General features: G+C 44.2%; 1 protein-coding gene across 2 annotated transcripts; it reads right to left on the reverse strand.

Annotated features, from left to right (window-relative positions):
• Window positions 1-1,363: 1,363 nt before the first annotated feature.
• Window positions 1,364-23,863, reverse strand: gal3st4 (galactose-3-O-sulfotransferase 4). Of its 2 annotated transcripts, none has more exons than XM_072459753.1 (4): window positions 23,807-23,863; window positions 19,220-19,336; window positions 7,809-8,103; window positions 1,364-2,418 (listed from the first exon to the last, which is right to left on the reverse strand). In XM_072459753.1, exons 2-4 carry the CDS (start codon window positions 19,333-19,335, stop codon window positions 1,432-1,434), a joined length of 1,398 nt encoding a protein of 465 aa, XP_072315854.1. In that variant the 5' UTR covers window position 19,336; window positions 23,807-23,863; the 3' UTR covers window positions 1,364-1,431. The 2 variants fall into 2 exon arrangements, with proteins under 2 accessions (XP_072315854.1, XP_072315853.1); XM_072459752.1 differs by lacking the exon at window positions 23,807-23,863 and adding an exon at window positions 20,172-20,436.

Raw genomic sequence — 23,863 nt, forward strand, 5'->3', positions numbered from 1 at the left:
AACACCAACAAATCAGAAGGACACAACCTACGAACTACTGACACTTCCCTTTGTATTATTCATTCAATGCACACGTAGGAGTGATGAGCTACTACAGCCACAGCTGCCCTGGGGCAGACTGACGGAAGCAAGGCTGCCAATCTGGGCCCTCGGTCTTTCCGACCACCACCGTCCACACACCTGATCCACAGTAGGCAGAGTGGGATTATATGTTTTTGAAGAGGAAATATGTTGAAAATGACATACGTCTCCTTTAAAATGTAAATACAGTGGGTCATGAGTCAAGCCGACGAACCAGTGTTTAATTCACAATAGTCAAAAGGCAGCAGAGGAAAATAGTAAATATTGTAAATACTAAACACACAGTCCATAAACCCATAAAAGGTTCTTCTGACCTTCAGAGCAGAACCTCCACAATGGTCTCTCTCCAGAGCCTTTGTCACGAGCATCACAAACATGTCCCTGAAGAGAAACCTGGAGCTGGTTCCACTGCAGGAGGACGATCAAAGGGTCGTGTTCACGTGACGTCACATGACGCTCAGGGTCAGAGGTCAGACTTGTTCATGTGTCTGTAATTACTGGGCCGAACCACATGATGATGCCATTTTTCAACTCCAAAGATGTGATTTGTGTTGAAGACGTCAAAGCATCAGATTCACACCACACGTTTGAGGAGCCGATCACAAACTAATCATGAGAGAAACGTTTGATTAGTGGAACATAAAGATGGAGAGTTGTTTCAAAAACAATACATCTCCCATAGAGTTCTAGAATGTGAATGCAACCTATTCAAAGTGATTGATACAAATTTAATTTAAAACCGGTTAAAAAAATATTCTGCTTTGTAAGTACCACCAGGACTGAGTACTTTCAATCGTACCACACGTAGGAACCATTTATTATTACTATTATTATTCATTTTCATGGAATCCCTCTCCGTCTTGACTTCTTCCCGGATCTTTGGCTCACGCACGCCCCCTGCTGGTGGAAAGTGAGTGCAGCAGGCACTGGACGTTACATTGGAAGATATAATCCAAAACGTGCCTTGCCCTCGCCTGCTCTGACTTTCTGCCACCAGGGGGCGCTCGCAAGCAACACATCGTGGCGGAACAGAACAGGATCCTGTATGCAGCAGTAGCATCAGAGCTTTATAACGATCAAATCAGCCAAGTCTTTTCTGTTTGGATCTGCTGTCAAATTGTACTGGAGCCAAATGTGATCCAGAGCACTTTAAGACCTCAAAAAGGTCCAGGATGACTGTGCATAGGGCGAGGGAGAAGGAGGCCGCTTCAGAAAGGACCCACAGTGCACCTGGGATATAGTGGACTGATCCAGGCTCAGCTTTAACACTCACAAACACTGCAAACACTTCAGTACATGACTTAAACATGTCCATGACACAAAAAAGACCTGCTTTGTTTAATTTGTTCATTATCTCAGTTTTACAGTCTGGTTCTGTTTCAAGCGTGTACCGTCCCAGTCCCTGACCCCGCCCTCTCTGAACCCCACCCTCTCCCCAAACCCCGCCCTCACCCTAGAGTCTGGGGGTGGGGCTGGTTGGGCCGGTTGTGCTGGCGCCGTCCTGGGAAACTGCTTTGCATCCAGTACGTCTTTATACTGTATCTCCGGCCGGATCATCCTGAGGCAGGCGGTCCGGGTGGCGTTGTCCAGGCGCGGCTGCAGCTCATAACCCAAGATCTTCACCACACCGCTCTGAAACGGCCGGATCATCTTATCACGAATCCGTTGAGCTTCCACCGGCTTTCCCCCGTCCCTCAAACAAATCCTCGCGAGATCCTGGCGCCGCGTCCTGAGCAAAGCCACCTCTTGCGCCATACGCGCCGAACCAAATTTCTGGATTTTCTCCCAGAATGTTCTATTGAAGGCCTGGTACAGAGCCCAGTCCAGCGCGTTCCACTCTCGAAGCTTCTCGCGCTGTTCTTCTGTGAGCGATAAGTTTGGCAACGTTTTGGCCTGCGACGGGGCGGCCTTGGCCACCCAGCTGCTGCTCCGCTCAGACTTCTGCTGCCTGGCGTTCAAGCTAAAGGAGACAACGGCGTCCAGTGGCCAGCAGAGGGCGTGCCGCAGCAGGATCATGGACTGGTCGAAGTATTCAGAGACCAGGACGAGTTTGAAGACCTGCTTGATCACGTTTTCGCCGTGACGGGCCAAGGCAGCTGAGAAGTTGGCGTTGTGGTCCATCCCGAAGTCGAACCACAGGAGGTTGCGGGCGTAGTGGTTGTTGCGGAGCCGTGGGTCGTAGAATCTCCGTGGGTTGTCTGCAAATTCACCAAGACTTTTGGCTTTGCGGAAGGCGGGCGCCACCTCTTTGTAATATGCGAAGGACGACTCGGCCAGCGCCACCGGGTCACGGACAATAGAGAAGTAGAAGGTGTCGGAAGGCATCACTTTCTCCACCTGCAAGACAAAGGAACACGAGTCAGGACCCAAGAAAGTGTGAAACGACTAAGAGATATCAAACTTTCAACCAATCAGGAAGCACTCATAATCCATCATCAATCAAGATGTATTTGTAGAGCACCATCATATCAAATGTAACCCAACGTGCTTCACAGCCATAAAACACATCCAAATCCATCCATTCATTTTCTACCGCTTTATCCAGGTCGGGGGGGCAGCAGTCTAACCAGGGACTCCCAGACTTCCTTCTCCCCAGACACTTCTTCCAACTCCTCCGGGGGGATCCCGAGGCGTTCCCAGGCCTAGGCCTAGGTCTTCCCCGGGGCCTCTTCCCGGTGGGACATCCCCAGGGAGGCGCCCAGGAGGCATCCGGAACAGATGCCTGAGCCACCTTAGCTGGAGGAGCAGCGGCTCTACTCCTAGCTCCCCCGTGTGGCCGAGCTCCTCACCTTATCTCTAAGGGAGCGCCCAGCCACACGGCGGAGGAAACTCATTTCGACCACTTGTATCCACGATCTTGTTCTTTCGGTCATTACCCAAAGCTCATGACCATAGGTGAGGTCAGAACGTAGACCGACCGGTAAATAGAGAGCTTTGCCTTTCGGCTCAGCTCCCTCTTCACCACAACAGTCCGATGCAGCGACTGCATCACTGCAGCCGCTGCACCGATCCAACTGTCGATCTCACGCTCCATCCCTCACTCACTCGTGAACAAGACCCCGAGATACTTGAACTCCTCCACTTGGGGCAAGGACTCCTCACCCACCTGGAGAGGTCAAGACACCTTTTTCCGGTCGAGAACCATGGCCTCGGATTTGGAGGTGCTGATTCTCATCCCAGCCGCTTCACACTCGGCTGCAAACCGTCCCAGTGCATGTTGCAGGTACGGGTTTGATGGAGCCGTCAGGACAACATCGTCTGCAAACAGCAGAGATGAGATCCTGTGGTCCCCAAACCGGACCCTCTGACCCCTGACTGCGCCTAGAAATTCTGTCCATAAAAACTATGAACAGAACCGGTGACAAAGGGCAGCCCTGAGGAGTCCAACATGCACTGGGAACAGGTCTGACTTACTGCCGGCAATGCGAACACAGCTCCTGCTCCGGTCATACAGGGACCGGACAGCCTTGAGCAAAGGGCCCCGGACCCCGTACTACCGGAGCACCCCCCAAAGGACACCCCGAGGGACACGGTCGAAAGCCTTCTCCAGATCCACAAAGCACATGTGGAGTGGTTGGGCAAACTCCCATGAACCCTCGAGCACCCGATGGAGGGTATAGAGCTGGTCCAGTGTTCCACAACCGGGACGAAAACCACTCTGCTCCTCCTGAATCCGAGGTTCGACTATCGGTCGGATTCTCCTCTCCAGTACCTTGGAATAGACCTTACCCGGGAGGCTGAGGAGTGTGATCCCTCTGTAGTTGGAACACACCCTCCGGTCCCCCTTCTTGAACAGAGGGACCACCACCCCGGTCTGCAAGTCCAGAGGCACTGTCCCTGACCGCCACGCGATGTTGCAGAGACGTGTCAACCAAGACAGTCCTACAACATCCAGAGACTTTAGGTACTCAGGGCGGATCTCATCCACCCCCGGAGCCCTGCCACCGAGGAGTTTGCGAACAACCTCAGTGACTTCAGCTTGGGTGATGGATGAGCCAGCCTCCGAGACCCCGGTCTCTACTTCCTCTTCAGAAGACTTGACTGAGGGATTAAGGAGATCCTCAAAGTATTCCGAGGTCAGCAGGTCTCCACCCGCACCGTAAATGGTGTTGGTGAGACACTGCTTCCCCCTCCTGAGGCGCCGGACGGTTTGCCAGAATTTCTTTGGGGCCTACCGATAGTCCTCCTCCATGGCCTCCCCGAACTCCTCCCAGGCCCGGGTTTTTGCCTCTGCGACAGCACGGGCTGTGGCTCACCTGACCTGCCGATACCTGTCGATGACCTCACTCCGAGCAGCCGCATCAACAATGGAGGCGGAGAATATGGTCCACTTGGACTCAATGTCCCCAACCTCCCCCGGGACATGGGAGAAGCTCTCCCGGAGGTGCGGGTTGAATACCCTACTGACAGAGGGCTCCGCAAGACGTTCCCAACAGTCTGTCCGGCTTCCTCCTCCGCCAGCGGATCCAACTCACCACCAGGTGGTGCTCTACAGCTCCTCCCTTCTCTTCACCCAAGTGTCCAAGACATGCGGCCGGAGGTCAGATGACACGATAACAAAGTCGATCATTGACCTCTGGCCTAGGGTGTCCTGGTGCCATGTGCACTGATGGACACCCTTGTGCTTGAACATGGTGTTCGTTATGGACAATCCATGGCTAGCACAGAAGTCCAATAACTGAACACCGCTCGGGTTCAGATCGGGGAAGCCATTCTTCCCGATCACCCCTCTCCAGGTGTCACTGTCATTGTCCACGTGGGCGTTGAAGTCCCCCAGTAGAACAACGGAGTCCCCGTTCGGTGCACTGGGAGGGGCCCAAGGACTCCAAGAAGGCCGGATACTCTGCACTGCTGTTCGGCCCGTAGGCCGCCACAACAGTGAGAGACCTGTCCCCCACCCGAAGGCGAAGGGACGCCTCAGCAATTTCAGGGGCCCACAAGTGCACGCAGCATCATAAGAACAAGATAAATGTGTCGTTTTAAACCTCGTTATTAGCTTGTTGCGTAGGAAGTGATGCAACCGGTCTGCATATGTAGCGCCTGCACATGTAGCGTCTGTAGCGTCTGCACATGTAGCGTCTGTAGCGTATGCACATGTAGCGTCTGTAGCGTATGCACATATAGCGTCTGCACACGTAGCGTCTGCACACGTAGCGTCTGCACACGTAGCATCTGTAGTGTCTGCACACGTAGCGTCTGCACACGTAGCGTCTGCACACGTAGCGTCTGCACACGTAGCGTCTGCACACGTAGCGTCTGTAGCATCTGCACATGTAGCGTCTGCACACGTAGCGTCTGCACACGTAGCGTCTGCACACGTAGCGCCTGCACACGTAGCGCCTGCACACGTAGCGCCTGCACACGTAGCGCCTGCACACGTAGCGCCTGCACACGTAGCGCCTGCACACGTAGCGCCTGCACACGTAGCGCCTGCACACGTAGCGTCTGTAGCGTCTGCACATGTAGCGTCTGCACACGTAGCGTCTGCACACGTAGCGTCTGCACACGTAGCGCCTGCACACGTAGCGCCTGCACACGTAGCGCCTGCACACGTAGCGCCTGCACACGTAGCGCCTGCACACGTAGCGCCTGCACACGTAGCGCCTGCACACGTAGCGTCTGTAGCGTCTGCACATGTAGCGTCTGCACACGTAGCGTCTTAACACGTAGCGTCTGCACATGTAGCGTCTGCACATGTAGCGTCTGCACACGTAGCGTCTGCACACGTAGCGTCTGCACACGTAGCATCTGCACACGTAGCATCTGCACACGTAGCATCTGCAGTGTCTGCACACGTAGCGTCTGCAGTGTCTGCACACGTAGCGTCTGCACACGTAGCATCTGTAGTGTCTGCACACGTAGCGTCTGCACACGTAGCGTCTGCACACGTAGCGTCTGCACACGTAGCGTCTGCACACGTAGCGTCTGCACACGTAGCGTCTGCACACAACCTTGTGTTTGGTTCTTGTTCCTCCTCCATGTTCACAAACCGGTAAGACAAACCTGCCTCTTACCGTTAAATCGAACGAGACTGGGCAAGTTACCAGTCTGAACATGCTGCTGTGATGATCCATCTGCAACTCACGCTCTGCTTTGTCTTCATTCATTAGTCATTTATTTTAGTGAGACTCAGCTAATTCATAAGGAATGAATGGAGCAAACTACTACTAAAAACAACATTTAAACCAACATTTTCTCATAGAATATCAGAGTTTGGGCTCGGTTTTTGCTTCTTGTACAATTTAACATGGTCTCAATGGACTCAGAGGGGGGACAATAGTGTATATAGTGTATACAGTACATACTTGTCTCCTCCAGATTGGACTACTGCAATGCCCTCCTCGTCTGGATCCCTGGTAAAAGTCTACAAAAGCTGCAGCACATCCAGAACTGTGCTGCCCGGATCCTGACGAGGAGGCGCAAATATGACCACATCACTCCAGTCCTCAGATCCCTTCATTGGCTGCCCATTCAACAAAGAATCCGTTATAAACTCTGTCTCCTCACTCACCAGTGCATACATGGAACTGCCCCTGCCCCCGCCCCTGCCCCTCAGTGAGCTCCTCACACCACACACTGCCCCAAGAACCCTCCGCTCCACCATGTCCACCCACCGCCTGCACCAGCCCAGAGCCAAGCTCTCCACCATGGGAAACAGGGCCTTCCAGGCAGTCGCCCCGCGGCTCTGGAACGCCCTTCCAGAGACCCTGAGGGCCCCACAAAGTGTGGAGGCATTCAAAAAAGGACTTAAGACATTTTTATTTAAAAAAGCCTTTTCAAATTCTCATGTCTTATCTCTGTGTGTGTGTATGCTTTATTGTTTTAACTTGTTTTAACTGTAACTTGCTTGTTGTTTTTAGCCACTGTTAGCACTTTGAGGTTCCATTCGAATGTAAAGTGCGTTATAAATAAAATATATTATTATTATTATTAGTGTATATAGTGTACAGGTCATCAGCTTGTTAATAACAGGATATATTGTGTTTCTTGAGAATGGAGCCAGGTGGTAGCATATACAGAGAGAACAGGGCAGGGCCTAATCCAGAGCCTTGAGGATTTCCACAGTTATTAGTGCCGAACTCGACTTGTGGAGCCAAAGATGGACCAAAAAACATCTGTCTGTTGAGATGGGAATTGGACCATTTTAATGCTGCAAATGGCTTCAAACAGGACAATAATATGCAGAGGTCAACTGTATCAAAGGCTGCTGACAAATCTAAAAGGGCTAAAATCACAGAGAAACCAGAGTCAACCAAAGAGCACATAGTGCTGTTTCTGTGATAAGACTTTAAACCTGATTGATTTTTTTTCAAAATGCCATTAGTCCAAATTCATTATAAGGATTATTTCTTTAGCGAAGAATTGCAATTTTTAAATTAACCGGAATATTAGGGTCCAAGGTGAGAAGTGGCAGAACTGCATCCTGTTTAAAGCTCCTGAACACGTCCAGATAAACACTCGTGCTGCCCACAAGAGAATCAGACTTTGTGATCATGAGGCCCATCTCAGCGATTCACTGCACGTTTCAAGTGGCCCTGATGCCCATCCTCCAAGTGGTCTTTATAAACAATTTAGATTTAGATTGTGTTTAGAAAGAAACATGGACATAAAAGAACCCTGTGGTTCTAATGAGAACCGTCTGAGGATGAGGACACGTGCAGTGAATAATGGACCTTCATGTGACTGATGCTGTCACTGTGGATGTTCTTCAGTCGTGTGTGTCGTACCTCTGCTCGGTTGAAGCGCATGTGGTTGCCCATGATGTGGAAGTGGCTGGCCCCGGGGCCCCTGTAGCCTTTGACCCGGTGAGCGTTGAAGGGTAATGGGTAGCCCAGCTGGTAGCCCAGCGGCAGAGCGAAGCACAGGCCTCGCTCCTCTCCAAAGCGGTACAGCATGTTGAGCACGGTGCTGCTGGCCGTCTTATGGGTCTTCAGGAACATGATGTGAGTGTGGGGCCGACACGAGCCCAAGGAAGGCCCCTGGTCAGGGGCCGAAAGGATGGAGCGACTCACAGAGGGCACACTGCAAACACATTCACCACAGAGGGTCAGACTGTGCCTGCTCTGAAATATACACATGTATGTAATATACACATGTAATATACACACGTGTATGTAATATACACACGTAATATACACATGCATGTAATACACATGTAATATACACATGCATGTAATATACACATGTATGTAATACGCACATGTAATATACACATGTATGTAATATACACATGTAATATACACACGTGTATGTAATATACACACGTAATATACACATGCATGTAATACACACATAATATACACACATGTATGTAATACACACACATGTATGTAATATACACATGTAATATACACACGTATGTAATATACACATGCAATATACACATGTACGCAATATACACACATGTATGCAATATACACACATGTATGCAATATACACACATGTATGTAATATACACACATGTAATAAACACACATGTATGTAATATACACATGCAATAGACACATGTAATATACACACGTATGTAATATACACATGTAATATACACACATGTATGTAATATACACACATGTATGTAATATACACACATGTATGTAATATACACATGTATGGAATATACACATGCAATAAACACATGCATGGAATATACACACATGTATGTAATATACACATGTAATATACACATGTAATATACACACATGTATGTAATATACACATGTAATATACACATGTAATATACACATGTAATATACACATGTATGGAATATACACATGCAATAAACACATGTATGGAATATACACATGCAATACACACACGTAATATACACATGCAATACACACATGTATGTAATATACACACATGTATGTAATATACACACGTATGTAATATACACATGTAATATACACATGTAATATACACATGTAATATACACACATGTATGTAATATACACATGTAATATACACATGTAATATACACACATGTATGTAATATACACACATGTATGCAATATACACACATGTATGCAATATACACACATGTATGCAATATACACACATGTATGTAATATACACATGTAATATACACATGCAATAAACACATGTATGGAATATACACACATGTATGTAATATACACATGTAATATACACACATGTATGTAATATACACACATGTATGCAATATACACACATGTATGCAATATACACATGTAATATACACATGTAATATACACATGTATGTAATATACACACATGTAATACACACATGTAATATACACACATGTATGTAATATACACACATGTATGTAATATACACATGTAATATACACATGTAATATACACACATGTATGTAGTATACACAAATGTATGTAATATACACACATGTAATATACACACATGTAATATACACACATGTAATATACTCACATGTAATATACACATGTAATATACACACATGTATGTAATATACACATGTAATATACACACATGTATGTAATATACACATGTAATACACATGTAATATACACATGTAATATACACACGTATGTAATACACACACATGTATGTAAAATACACATGCATTATACACATGTAATATACACACATGTATGTAATATACACACATGTATGTAATATACACATGTAATATACACATGTATGTAATATACACATGTAATATACACACGTGTATGTAATATACACATGCATGTAATATACACATGTAATATACACATGTATGTAATATACACACGTGTATGTAATATACACATGTAATATACACATGCATGTAATATACACACATGTATGAAATATACACATGTAATATACACACAGGTACGCAATATACACATGTAATATACACACATGTATGCAATATACACATGTATGTAATATGCACATGTAATATACACATGTATGTAATATACACACACATGTATGCAATATACACATGTAATATACACATGTATGTAATATACACACACATGTATGCAATATACACATGTAATATACACACATGTATGTAATATACACATGTAATATACACACATGTATGTAATATACACACATGTATGTAATACACATGTAATATACACATGTATGTAATATACACATGTAATATACACATGTAAGTAATATACACACATGTATGTAATATACACACATGTATGTAATATACACACGTATGTAATATACACATGCAATATACACACATGTATGCAATATACACACATGTATGTAATATACACACATGTATGTAATATACACATGTATGGAATATACACATGTATGGAATATACACATGCAATACACACATGTATGTAATATACACACACATGTATGTAATATACACATGTAATACACACATGTAATACACACATGTAATATACACATGTATGGAATATCCACATGCAATACACACACGTAATATACACATGCAATACACACATGTATGTAATATACACACGTATGTAATATACACATGTAATATACACACATGTATGTAATATACACATGTAATACACACATGTATGTAATATACACACATGTATGTAATATACACACATGTATGTAATATACACACATGTATGTAATATACACATGTATGGAATATACACATGTAATATACACATGCAATATACACACATGTATGTAATATACACATGTATGGAATATACACATGCAATAAACACATGCATGGAATATACACACATGTATGTAATATACACATGTAATATACACATGTAATATACACACATGTATGTAATATACACATGTAATATACACATGTAATATACACATGTAATATACACACATGTATGTAATATACACATGTAATATACACATGTATGTAATATACACACATGTATGCAATATACACACATGTATGCAATATACACACATGTAATATACACACATGTAATATACACACATGTAATATACACACATGTAATATACACATGTATGTAATATACACATGTATGTAATATACACACATGTAATACACACATGTATGTAATATACACACATGTATGGAATATACACACATGTATGGAATATACACACATGTATGTAATATACACATGTATGGAATATACACACATGTATGTAATATACACATGTAATATACACATGTAATATACACACATGTATGTAGTATACACAAATGTATGTAATATACACACATGTAATATACTCACATGTAATATACACACGTAATATACACATGTATGTAATATACACACATGTAATATACACATGTAATACACATGTAATATACACATGTAATATACACACGTATGTAATATACACACATGTATGTAATATACACACATGTAATATACACACATGTAATATACACACATGTATGTAATATACACACATGTAATATACACACATGTAGACATACACACATGTATGTAATATACACACATGTAATATACACACATGTATGTAATATACACACATGTATGTAATATACACACATGTAATATACACACATGTAATATACACACATGTATGTAATATACACACATGTAATATACACACATGTAGACATACACACATGTATGTAATATACACACATGTAATATACACACATGTATGTAATATACACACATGTATGTAATATACACATGTATGTAATATACACACATGTAATATACACACGTATGTAATATACACATGTAATATACACACACGTATGTAATATACACACACACATGTAATATACACATGTAATATACACATGTAATATACACACACATATGTAATATACACATGTAATATACATAAGTATGTAATATACACATGTAATATACACATGTATGTAATACACATGTATGTAATATACACATGTATGGAATATACACACATGTATGTAATATACACATGTAATATACACATGTAATATACACACATGTATGTAGTATACACAAATGTATGTAATATACACATGTATGGAATATACACACACACATGTAATATACACATGTAATATACACATGTAATATACACATGTAATATACACATGTAATATACACACACGTATGTAATATACACACACACATGTAATATACACATGTAATATACACATGTAATATACACACACATATGTAATATACACATGTAATATACATAAGTATGTAATATACACATGTAATATACACATGTATGTAATACACATGTATGTAATATACACATGTAATACACACGTATGTAATATACACACACATGTATGTAATATACACAGGTAATATACTCAATGATGGAATATCTTGTCCAGCAAATCACAGTTCATAGTCTGTAAAAAAACTGAAATATGTCGACAATGTAAGGTTTAATACCCTCTAATCCTGCATTACCATTTTAGAGTTTATTTTGTACAACCATAAGCGCTAAACGTTCTTTTCTTCTCATTATCTTTTATCTTGTCTGAGCCACGGCAAATTTATATGTAAACAAAAGGAAAAATCCATCAAATCATAAAGACGTGACAGAAATCCCAAAACATCCAGAGAGAAAAAACATTCATTCTTTTCTTATTGTCTTGTAAAAATAGAGACAAAACAAACCCCCGTGACATCACGACACTGGACTATATCTTTCATGGTTTTGGACTGTATCGTGTGAAGTGGAGTCAGTCCTCCTCCACCTGCTTCTCCACCTGTGCCCTGAGCTCCTTCAGCTCCTTATTGTACAATCGTATCAGAAATGTTTCAAACAGTCTATGTAAGCGACCTGCATCTGACCTCTGAGAGGAGAAGCCCAGTGGACCACGGATGTCACAATATCGTGAGGGGAAATATCGCAGTTTTACTATTGATCACGATTATTGGCAAAAAGAAAGGAAACGTTGATATTGTATCGCAAATATTCCTGTGAGTGGATAATACATTGAATTGAATGAACGTTAATTATAATGGACACAAATGGATTAAATAATATACATTGAAGATTATTGTCACCTCATTGTAGATCTTTTAAGTATTGTATCCGTTATAAGTGAGATGAGCTCCATGGTAACGCTCAGGGGGAGGGGATTAAGACTTTCCTTTGGCTCACGCCAACAACAAACAGTTTAGTGAAGAATCAAATGTAACACGTGGCTAATAATATAAATATAGACCTAAAAGTTGATATTAGTTTAGTTTAGTTCAGGTTTGACTCAAGAGGAAAAAGACATTTCTTAATAACATTTTCCACAACAGAATGTAGAGCTCTTTGATCTGTGTATTAAAGAAGGCCGGTGCGGCAGAGCCGCGGCGTGGTCAAGTAGCCTCATGGCTAACCCTAACCCTGACCCTAACCCTGACCCTAACCCTGACCTGCCGCGGTCGAATAGCGCAGCAGTTTCAGGAGCCGCGGCACAAAAAACCCATGCAGTTTCGGCGGCGCGCCACGGCTCTGTAGACACTCCCATTAAAGAAATGCAACTATGGGCGAGTGGGGCGAGAGGGTGGCAGAGCCTCCTACACCAGCAGTGTCATGAGAACTTCTAAGGACTCATATGCTGTGGTCCTGTCTCCAGGGACGAGGGAGTGACAGGTGAATGATGGACGAGGGAGTGACAGGTGAATGATGGACGAGGGAGTGACAGGTGAATGAACCTGGCCTAGTTCCTTCCAGTCTGCTACAGCCACAAGTGAAGAACACAAAGGAGCATCTGTAAGTTGAGGGACGACACGCTTAGATCTAATTCATAAAAACATGAAACAAGAAGTTTACAGAGTTCGTTTTACCTGCAGCTGTTCTCGTTCTGACATCCCACATCATCTACCCCAAGGTGCTGGAATCATCTCTACGCCTCCACAAGGGAGGATGACGCACATATCGCGAGATTGACTGCTACCATGGTAACGGTGAGAAATCCAGTGAACTAATTTAAAGGGGAACGCACGTTATCAGAGGTCGTCACTGCCACAGTCACGTGTGCGACAGACACTCACTCACAGATAAGGCTTGTTGACACGCTGGGCTCACGCGCACGCACGCGCGTGTGTCCAGGCCCGTCTCCATCAGAGGACAGACCTTTACAACAGTGAAGAGGACAGACCTTTACAACAGTGAAGAGGACAGACCTTTACTAGAGTGAAGAGGACAGACCTTTACTACAGTGAAGAGGACAGACCTTTACTACAGTGAAGAGGACAGACCTTTACTAGAGTGAAGAGGACAGACCTTTACTAGAGTGAAGAGGACAGACCTTTACTAGAGTGAAGAGGACAGACCTTTACTAGAGTGAAGAGGACAGACCTTTACTAGAGTGAAGAGGACAGACCTTTACTAGAGTGAAGAGGACAGACCTTTACTAGAGTGAAGAGGACAGACCTTTACTAGAGTGAAGAGGACAGACCTTTACTAGAGTGAAGAGGACAGACCTTTACTACAGTGAAGAGGACAGACCTTTACTACAGTGAAGAGGACAGACCTTTACTACAGTGAAGAGGACAGACCTTTACTACAGTGAAGAGGACAGACCTTTACTACAGTGAAGAGGACAGACCTTTACTACAGTGAAGAGGACAGACCTTTACTACAGTGAAGAGGACAGACCTTTACTACAGTGAAGAGGACAGACCTTTACTACAGTGAAGAGGACAGACCTTTACTACAGTGAAGAGGACAGACCTTTACAACAGTGAAGAGGACAGACCTTTACTACAGTGAAGAGGACAGACCTTTACTACAGTGAAGAGGACAGACCTTTACTACAGTGAAGAGGACAGACCTTTACTACAGTGAAGAGGACAGACCTTTACTACAGTGAAGAGGACAGACCTTTACTACAGTGAAGAGGACAGACCTTTACTAGAGTGAAGAGGACAGACCTTTACTAGAGTGAAGAGGACAGACCTTTACTAGAGTGAAGAGGATAGACCTTTACTACAGTGAAGAGGACAGACCTTTACTACAGTGAAGAGGACAGACCTTTACTACAGTGAAGAGGACAGACCTTTACAACAGTGAAGAGGACAGACCTTTACAACAGTGAAGAGGACAGACCTTTACTACAGTGAAGAGGACAGACCTTTACAACAGTGAAGAGGACAGACCTTTACAACAGTGAAGAGGACAGACCTTTACAACAGTGAAGAGGACAGACCTTTACTACAGTGAAGAGGACAGACCTTTACTAGAGTGAAGAGGACAGACCTTTACTAGAGTGAAGAGGACAGACCTTTACAACAGTGAAGAGGACAGACCTTTACAACAGTGAAGAGGACAGACCTTTACTACAGTGAAGAGGACAGACCTTTACTACAGTGAAGAGGACAGACCTTTACTACAGTGAAGAGGACAGACCTTTACAACAGTGAAGAGGACAGACCTTTACTACAGTGAAGAGGACAGACCTTTACTACAGTGAAGAGGACAGACCTTTACTACAGTGAAGAGGACAGACCTTTACAACAGTGAAGAGGACAGACCTTTACTACAGTGAAGAGGACAGACCTTTACTACAGTGAAGAGGACAGACCTTTACTACAGTGAAGAGGACAGACCTTTACTACAGTGAAGAGGACAGACCTTTACTACAGTGAAGAGGACAGACCTTTACTACAGTGAAGAGGACAGACCTTTACTACAGTGAAGAGGACAGACCTTTACTACAGTGAAGAGGACAGACCTTTACTACAGTGAAGAGGACAGACCTTTACTACAGTGAAGAGGACAGACCTTTACTACAGTGAAGAGGACAGACCTTTACAACAGTGAAGAGGACAGACCTTTACTACAGTGAAGAGGACAGACCTTTACTACAGTGAAGAGGACAGACCTTTACTACAGTGAAGAGGACAGACCTTTACTACAGTGAAGAGGACAGACCTTTACTACAGTGAAGAGGACAGACCTTTACTACAGTGAAGAGGACAGACCTTTACTACAGTGAAGAGGACAGACCTTTACTACAGTGAAGAGGACAGACCTTTACAACAGTGAAGAGGACAGACCTTTACTAGAGTGAAGAGGACAGACCTTTACTAGAGTGAAGAGGACAGACCTTTACTACAGTGAAGAGGACAGACCTTTACTACAGTGAAGAGGACAGACCTTTACTACAGTGAAGAGGACAGACCTTTACTACAGTGAAGAGGACAGACCTTTACTACAGTGAAGAGGACAGACCTTTACTACAGTGAAGAGGACAGACCTTTACTACAGTGAAGAGGACAGACCTTTACTACAGTGAAGAGGACAGACCTTTACTACAGTGAAGAGGACAGACCTTTACTACAGTGAAGAGGACAGACCTTTACTACAGTGAAGAGGACAGACCTTTACTACAGTGAAGAGGACAGACCTTTACTACAGTGAAGAGGACAGACCTTTACTACAGTGAAGAGGACAGACCTTTACTACAGTGAAGAGGACAGACCTTTACTACAGTGAAGAGGACAGACCTTTACTACAGTGAAGAGGACAGACCTTTACTACAGTGAAGAGGACAGACCTTTACTACAGTGAAGATGACAGACCTTTACTAGAGTGAAGAGGACAGACCTTTACTACAGTGAAGAGGACAGACCTTTACTACAGTGAAGAGGACAGACCTTTACTACAGTGAAGAGGACAGACCTTTACAGGACATGGCGTTATTGAGCGCTGCGGTCTGCTAAGGTGGAGCTGCATATTTTGAACGAGCACGATTCTGGATTTGAACCCTATCAATCAAAAATGTTAACAATTTGTTTTAAAAAAATGTAAATGATTTCTTTTGGGGACATTATATAATTACAAGAGACACATTAGGCAATATAGAACATCAAAAACTAACAAAATGTTGAATTTAATATTCACCATCCAGAGGCAAACACAAGAGGGGATTTGAAATATTGATTCAAAACTGAATAATCTTTGAACTCAATTTGAAATGTAAATACAAAGATGACAGGTATTTACTGATTAAAGAACTATTAATGGAAACGTTTTTACTTATTAAATGTGTTTGCTCCACCAGGGGGCGATATCACCTTCTATACCAGGGGTGGGCAATCAGTTTCCTCCGAGGGCCATATTCAAATCCAGGCAAGTAGCGGAGGGTCGGCCCGCGATTATTGGTGTGAAAAAAAAAATTCTGTCAAATATAGGCTATTGAATCTATTATTAAATTCCTTTCACGTCATATTTATTAAGGATACAAGTGCAGACAGATGCCTGAGGACAAAAAAGGAAAAAAACAAAACATTTTAAAAAAAAAATATTACTTGGACAAGCTTGACGGGCCGGATTGAAAGGCCCAGTGGGCCGGATGTGGCCCGCGGGCCGTAGTTTGCCCACCCCTGTTCTATAGAGATGTCATGGACCGGATTGTGAACCAATCTGAGGGAACCCTGACCCTGAACCACTCTGAGGGAACCCTGACCCTGAACCACTCTGAGGGAACCCTGACCCACTCTGAGGGAACCCTGACCCTGACCCACTCTGAGGGAACCCTGACCCTGACCCACTCTGAGGGAACCCTGACCCTGACCCACTCTGAGGGAACCCTGACCCTGAACCACTCTGAGAGAACCCTGACCCCTGACCCTGATCTGTGGAGGAGATTGGAATCTTCACATTCAGCTACATTAGACGTGTGGAGCTCAAGAGGCTCTGGAGGAACAAGAAATGACAAGTTCTGTCTCTTATTGAAGAAAACAGGATTGATTGACATGTGGAGGTAGATGAACCCTAGTGCGCACCAGCGTCCCCATTTGAATGATAATAATGAGGACAGATCAAACCTCATGGAGGCAGATGTAAGTGACCATCTACATTAGACTTGGAGGATAGTTGAACAAACATGACCCTTTGTTTAAAAGGTGGTATGGACAATTTTTTTCAGCAATTTTTTCATCATATTTCCTCGTGGCGTGGATAAATCATTTGTCCTGCCACGTATCAATCATAAAACGCACCTACCGCTCACCTGCGTGCGGTTCGCTCACACGTTTCTGCATGCCTAAGCGCATGGATCTATCATAATATAGTTCCCTCAGTGTACGGGGCAAAATGAAGACGGAGAAGTGGACAGAAATCTACGGGAGACGAGAGATGCGATGCGCTCCGTTGCGCTAATAAACAAACGCACGTGTGTTGTATCGGTCCACAAGGGGGAGTGACGAAAAATCGTCCATTGCGCCTTTAAGGGAAAACATTTGGAGTAAAATGACAATGTTGAACTTTCCCACTGATCCTCTGGGACGCTGCTAAAGCAGTTTTGAGAGGAAAAAATATAGCCATGAATGTTCGTTTCAGCGCAAAAAAATGTAAACATTCATCTGAAACACGCTCTGTCGAAGCACAAACGTGACGCTGCAGACACAGGAAATACAAGCTTCAATGATGATTTGGTGCAAGACCCGCTTTAGACCCGCTTTAGACCCGCTTTAGTCCTGTGCTTTCAAAACACACTCTTATGAACAAAATAAAAAAAACTCTTAACAAAACTCCTCTCATATCTTAATGGGGAATGGAGGGGGGAAATAAAGTAAATTAAAATAAAAAAAATACGAAATAAAGATAAAAAAATCAGATAATAATAATAAAATAATGATAATAGAATAAAATAAAGTAAAAATAACTAGCACAAGACTAGGTAATACTATTAGCAGGTAAGTAAACCGTATAAAAAAAACAAAATAGAACACTCTTATTTAGAGGTATTGCACATGGTTACATCAGTATTGCACATGTTCAGGGCAGTATCTGTTATAAAGTCTGACAGCAGCAGAAGGAAAGACTGTGAAACCTCTCCAATATAACGGGAAGTTTCACGATGAAGCAAATGTATCGTCGTAAGGTTATTATAGTGACTATGGGCCTTAGGCGGGGGACTGGAGCCTGTCACAGTGACTGTGGGCCTTAGGCGGGGGACTGGAGCGTGTCCCAGTGACTGTGGGCCTTAGGCGGGGGACTGGAGCGTGTCCCAGTGACTGTGGGCCTTAGGCGGGGGACTGGAGCCTTAGTGGACTCAGTTAAATAAACATCTTGCTTGTAGTGTCACTACTTAAAGTGGGAAGACGTTAGTAACGTAACATTTGTTGTACTTTCATGTCAAGATAAAAGTACATTTTTACTTATGTCCTTCTCTGTATTCAAAAGGAACCACAAGAGGAGGAACATGTGTGTTTGTGTTTGTGTGATAGAAATGGTACCTCTTGTTGAAGATGACCCCCAGCAGCTGTCCGGCAAAGGCAAAGGCCACACACACCAGCAGGGCCTTCCACAGCCACAGGGGCCCCATGCGCGTGCACACCAGCCACCGCAGCATCCTGCACAAGCAGAAGCTCCGTCAGAACAAACCTCTGCACTACAGTACATTAAACCAGAGCCCATGTTCTGAAATGAATGGGTTCTTGGATTTGTTCCATCATCCCACAGGGGCCCGTCTAGTCTTAGTCAGGCCCTTGGCTGTGGGGCATGTTTGGGTTGTCCCCAGACACAGAGACAAACTCCACACTCTGCCACTAGGACATGACACGGCACAAATCATATGTTAGAAACTGTTTAAGATTAAGAAAGACTTTATTTTCCCTGTCTGACTCGTCCATCGGGGTCTGTGGGGCCAGTGGGCGTATGTAGTGCAACATCTGGGGCCCATCTCACATCTGAAGGTTTATGTTGCAGGATTCTGGAGCCAGGCGCATATTTGAGGTTGATGAGGAAAGCAGAGCACCAGAGACGCACCAGACCCCCCACTGTGGGGGACAGGGGCCAAACCCAGGATCTGTTTGGTCAAACGGCCCCTTAACAAAAGTCTGTGAGGCTGTGGTCCGGCTTCCAGGGGCCTCATGGCTCTGACGCGGGACAGGAGCGCACAGCGGGCTGTGGTGCTTTGTGTGGCGGCAGCGCGTGTAGCAGTAGCCGCTACACCTCCGCCTCTCTCCGCATCACAGCCTCCGCCGCTCCCGCCGCTGCGCGGTGTGTCCAGCCGCGCACACACTGCTACTGCCGGTGACCGGAGACAAAAGGAGCGCAGCGTGTGTCCGCGGCGCAGACACCGAGGCCTGCGCCGCGCGGTGGTCAGGAGGAGCCCCCCTCCCGCGAGCAGAGCCGGACCCGGTGCAGCCGCCTCCCGCCGCACACACTCCCGCACCCAGCCCGTACCTGGCTCTCCGTCTGAAAGGCATCTTTGAGTCGTGGCCCGCGCGGTGTCTTCGTGACTGTCCGAGGCACCGTGAGCATCTCGAGCCGCTGGTGCGCGCACTCCTCGCGGCTCAGGCTCCGCAGCGCCTCCGCACACGCACCCCGGCCCAGCCCGGCTCAGTTTGTCCGCTGTGGTCCCCGAGCAGAGGGCCCCGAACAGCGGCCCTCAGCGCGTCACTGTCCCGCAACGCTGAGGACACGGTCCCGCTTCTGCACCGCAGTGTGTGTGTGTGTGTGTGTGTGTGTGTGTGTGTGTGTGTGTGTGTGTGTGTGTGTGTGTGTGTGTGTGTGTGTGTGTGTGTGTGTGTGTGTGTGTGTGTGTGTGTGTGTGTGTGTGTGTGTGTGTGTGTGTGTGTGTGTGTGTGTGTGTGTGTGTGTGTGTGTGTGTGTGTGTGTGTGTGTGGCCAGATTTTCAAAAAACAAGCAAGACTCTGGTATATTGCACTAGAATATTGTATTGTAATTGTATGTGTGAAATAGTGTCATTGTTCGTTTTCACCGATAGAGGGCGCACTCGCCCTAGTGTTCAGAGTTGTCGAGCAGGTGACGTACCTCATGAGGTACCTCATGAGGTAAAAGGTCAGCACTAGATCATATTAGGTGCTAAAGTTGGATTAAAAGACACGTTCCTCTTCATTTGGGCTCAGATACAAAGCAAAAAAGACGTAATTTCACAAACGATGTGTGTCGCCTCAAAACCAGCACATATTTTACGTTTAAAATAAGAGTATAAAAGGTGATACTTCTGCACTTGTGATTAATCTGACATTTCACATTTGTGAAAATCAACTAATGTCTTTAAAAACATGTCTAAATCGTCATCGGTTACTCCAAAAATATATTTAGTTAAGTCCTAGGTCTATTATTGTGAAACAGACAGGAAAAACACTTAAAATCCTTTATTTTTAGAACCGAAACGGCAAGTCGATAAAAAGAAGCGGACTTGGCAACCCTGGCCACAGCCTGCAGAGACCGCACATCCGAGCACTTTCACAATAAGAGCCGACTGAGATTAGATAGATAATTTTTTTTTTATATAAATAGAAATAATACATTTATATAAATATATAATACATTTTGGTCAGAGGGTTATAATGGTCATTTCTTAGTTTTTTACTTATAATTACGGAAGCTCATTGTATTCATTAAAAAAAGAAATTATCTCGTAAAAAAAACACTATTTTTTTATCTCGTAATTATGAGATAAAAAATGATATATTGTATTCATTCTTACTAGGCCACAGGTTGCACATTGGTCAGCACAAGCACTATGATGGAGTTAAGATAAGAACCTTTATTTGTCCCACAATAAGGAAATTCTAATGTTGCAACACAGATTAAAGGAATAATTGAGGATTTTTCGCTGATTTGAGAACTCAGACTGTTTGTCCCTTTTGGAGAAGTGCGCATGTGCACACTCCCCCCGTGTGGAAGCTGGCTACAGCCCCGCCCCGCCCCGCCCCGCCCCGCTGCTACACGTGTGTTTGTTTATTAGCACGACGGATCGCATCATCTCTTCTGAGCTCAAACACAGTCTTCCTCTGCCGTCATTCAGCCTGTCACTGAAGGAACTCACTAAACACACACATATCAACCACACATGCGCAGCTATGGAAACATGCTGCTATGGGAACGAGGCTGCAGGTGTGCAGTAGGCGTGTCCTATGATTGACATGTGAATGAATGACTCAAAATGACTCAGATTTGGCGCCAAAAAATCCTCCATAATTCCTTTAACTACAGAAACAGATTAGGCACAGAAGTAGAATAATACGGCTTATACACTTAATAAAAATAACACTCTTATTTACAGCTGTTATATGGACTGAAAATACTGCATCGGGATGATTGACATTGTCACAGTATTGCACATGATGACGACACAAAATGCACCAACAATCAAGGACTTGATGAACATTATATTGGACATTTGTCAAATTTGATTTGATTTTAATATGGAAAAATAAAATATTTAAAAAATACCAGTTTTCAAACGGCATCTGTTAATGTTCCACACACACAAAACCTCTCAGGGAAACTGTTGACTTTGTCTCAAATGACAAAGTCAAACTAGACAAAGTTTTTCCTGGCCGAGAAGGAGAGTCTAAGGACAGAGGACCCTGGGACATCGTCCCTCGCCACCACAGACATTGTCTGACTCCATCGCCACCACAGACATTGTTGATTCATTTCTCCCTGTGGCCCTCAGAGGCAACTGTTGTTGTGATTTTGGGCCTTACAAAAATAAATTGATTTGATTTGATTTGACAAATATCTTGGTTTCATTAAGAGCCGTCTTTTGAACATCATTTACAAAGATTGAAGGTATAGCTTGGGTTCGTTTATTGTAATAAAGCCCGTTTTACCCGGGAAGCTCCTAAACGTCTGGTATCACCACTTTTATGCCTCTATTGGATTATGGCGATGCTCTGTTTATAAAAGTTACTGCAAAAGGTCAGAAGTCCTTGTACAATGTACAGATGTACAGTGTACAATGTACATATCACTGGAGATGGCAGGTTCACCCACCAGTGCCCTCTGGGTGCCAGAGCTTCACACATGGGATGTTCTTAGTGTATAAAGTTGTAATGTGCCTGTTGTGGCGAGAGGAGGGTCATTATGCCCTGCGCTCACGTGATCGGTTTGTCTGTCCCGTTAGAGGACTGACTGGACTGACTGGGGGGAACAAGCATTTTCCAGCTTGGAACTCCCTTCAACTGGACTTGAAGTTGGGAGAACTGGTCTCGCTTAAGGATTTTTGAGCAATAAAAAACAAAAAAGAAAGAAAATCCTATATTTTATTTGCTTTTAAATGTTTTATTTGTTCTTAAATGTTATCATTGGTGTGCCGTCATATTTTCCCCTTTGCCCCAGGTCACCTTTGAAAGAGGTCTTGATCTCAGTGGATTCTCAATTAGTTTAATAAAAAGTAGATAAATGGTTCTATTCAGGCTTTTGATTTCCTTTACAGTTAAAACCATCTGCAGCGTGTGCGGCTCCAACAGTGAGTTACACTCATCACTTCACGGTGTTCAAGACTATTTTGGCCAATTTTAAATCGGTGCATGTTGTAGCCAAATGTAGGGCTTTGGTTTAAAAGTTTGGGAACTGTAGCTCCAAAACAGCGAGTTAAAGGTGCTAAAGCAAAAAGTCTCTCTCCAACCGTCTCTCCTGATCATGTCTTTTAGGCTCAAAATGTTGAAACTGCGCTGTTTTCTCTCATTTAGGCATTTCATCCATAAAATATAATCAAGTTTAAGAAAAGCAAATTGATTGTAATATTTATCTGAAAAGTAAATAGTCTTAAATCACTAGTGAGGCATGTCCTGTGAGCACCAGCAAAAACAAATGACTAAAATATAACTGAGAGATCCAGCCTCACAAGTCTGAGTGACCCGCGGCACAAAGCGGCTAATTCCCGGGATCAGCCCAGATTACCTCCAAGTGTCCCGAGCAAGTGTCCCAAGCAAGCTGCGCACGAGCTCGAGGCGAGACCGGGCCACAGCCGGGACCGGACCGGGACCGGGCCAATCCCTTTTACAAAACGTGCAGCCTTTACAGGGAAAGTGTGCGTGTGCGTCCTGCGCCGCACTCACCTGAACCGCTCCGACGCGCTCTCGAGTCTCTGCGTGCTCCAGGACAGCGCCCCCTGG

This window comes from Eucyclogobius newberryi, unplaced genomic scaffold (genome assembly GCF_026437365.1).
Source record: "Eucyclogobius newberryi isolate DKJ021-1_F unplaced genomic scaffold, fEucNew1.0.hap1 SCAF_27, whole genome shotgun sequence".
Lineage (NCBI taxonomy): Eukaryota > Metazoa > Chordata > Actinopteri > Gobiiformes > Gobiidae > Eucyclogobius > Eucyclogobius newberryi.

Coding starts and splice junctions, on each gene's coding strand:
- gal3st4 (XM_072459752.1), bottom strand. CDS start 20,194: ATGCCTTTCAGACGGAGAGCCAG. Junction 19,337..20,171: donor CCTTTCAGACGGAGAGCCAG/GTACGGGCTGGG, acceptor CTGCTTGTGCAG/GATGCTGCGGTGGCTGGTGT. Junction 2,419..7,808: donor TGCGCTTCAACCGAGCAGAG/GTACGACACACA, acceptor TTTGTCTTGCAG/GTGGAGAAAGTGATGCCTTC.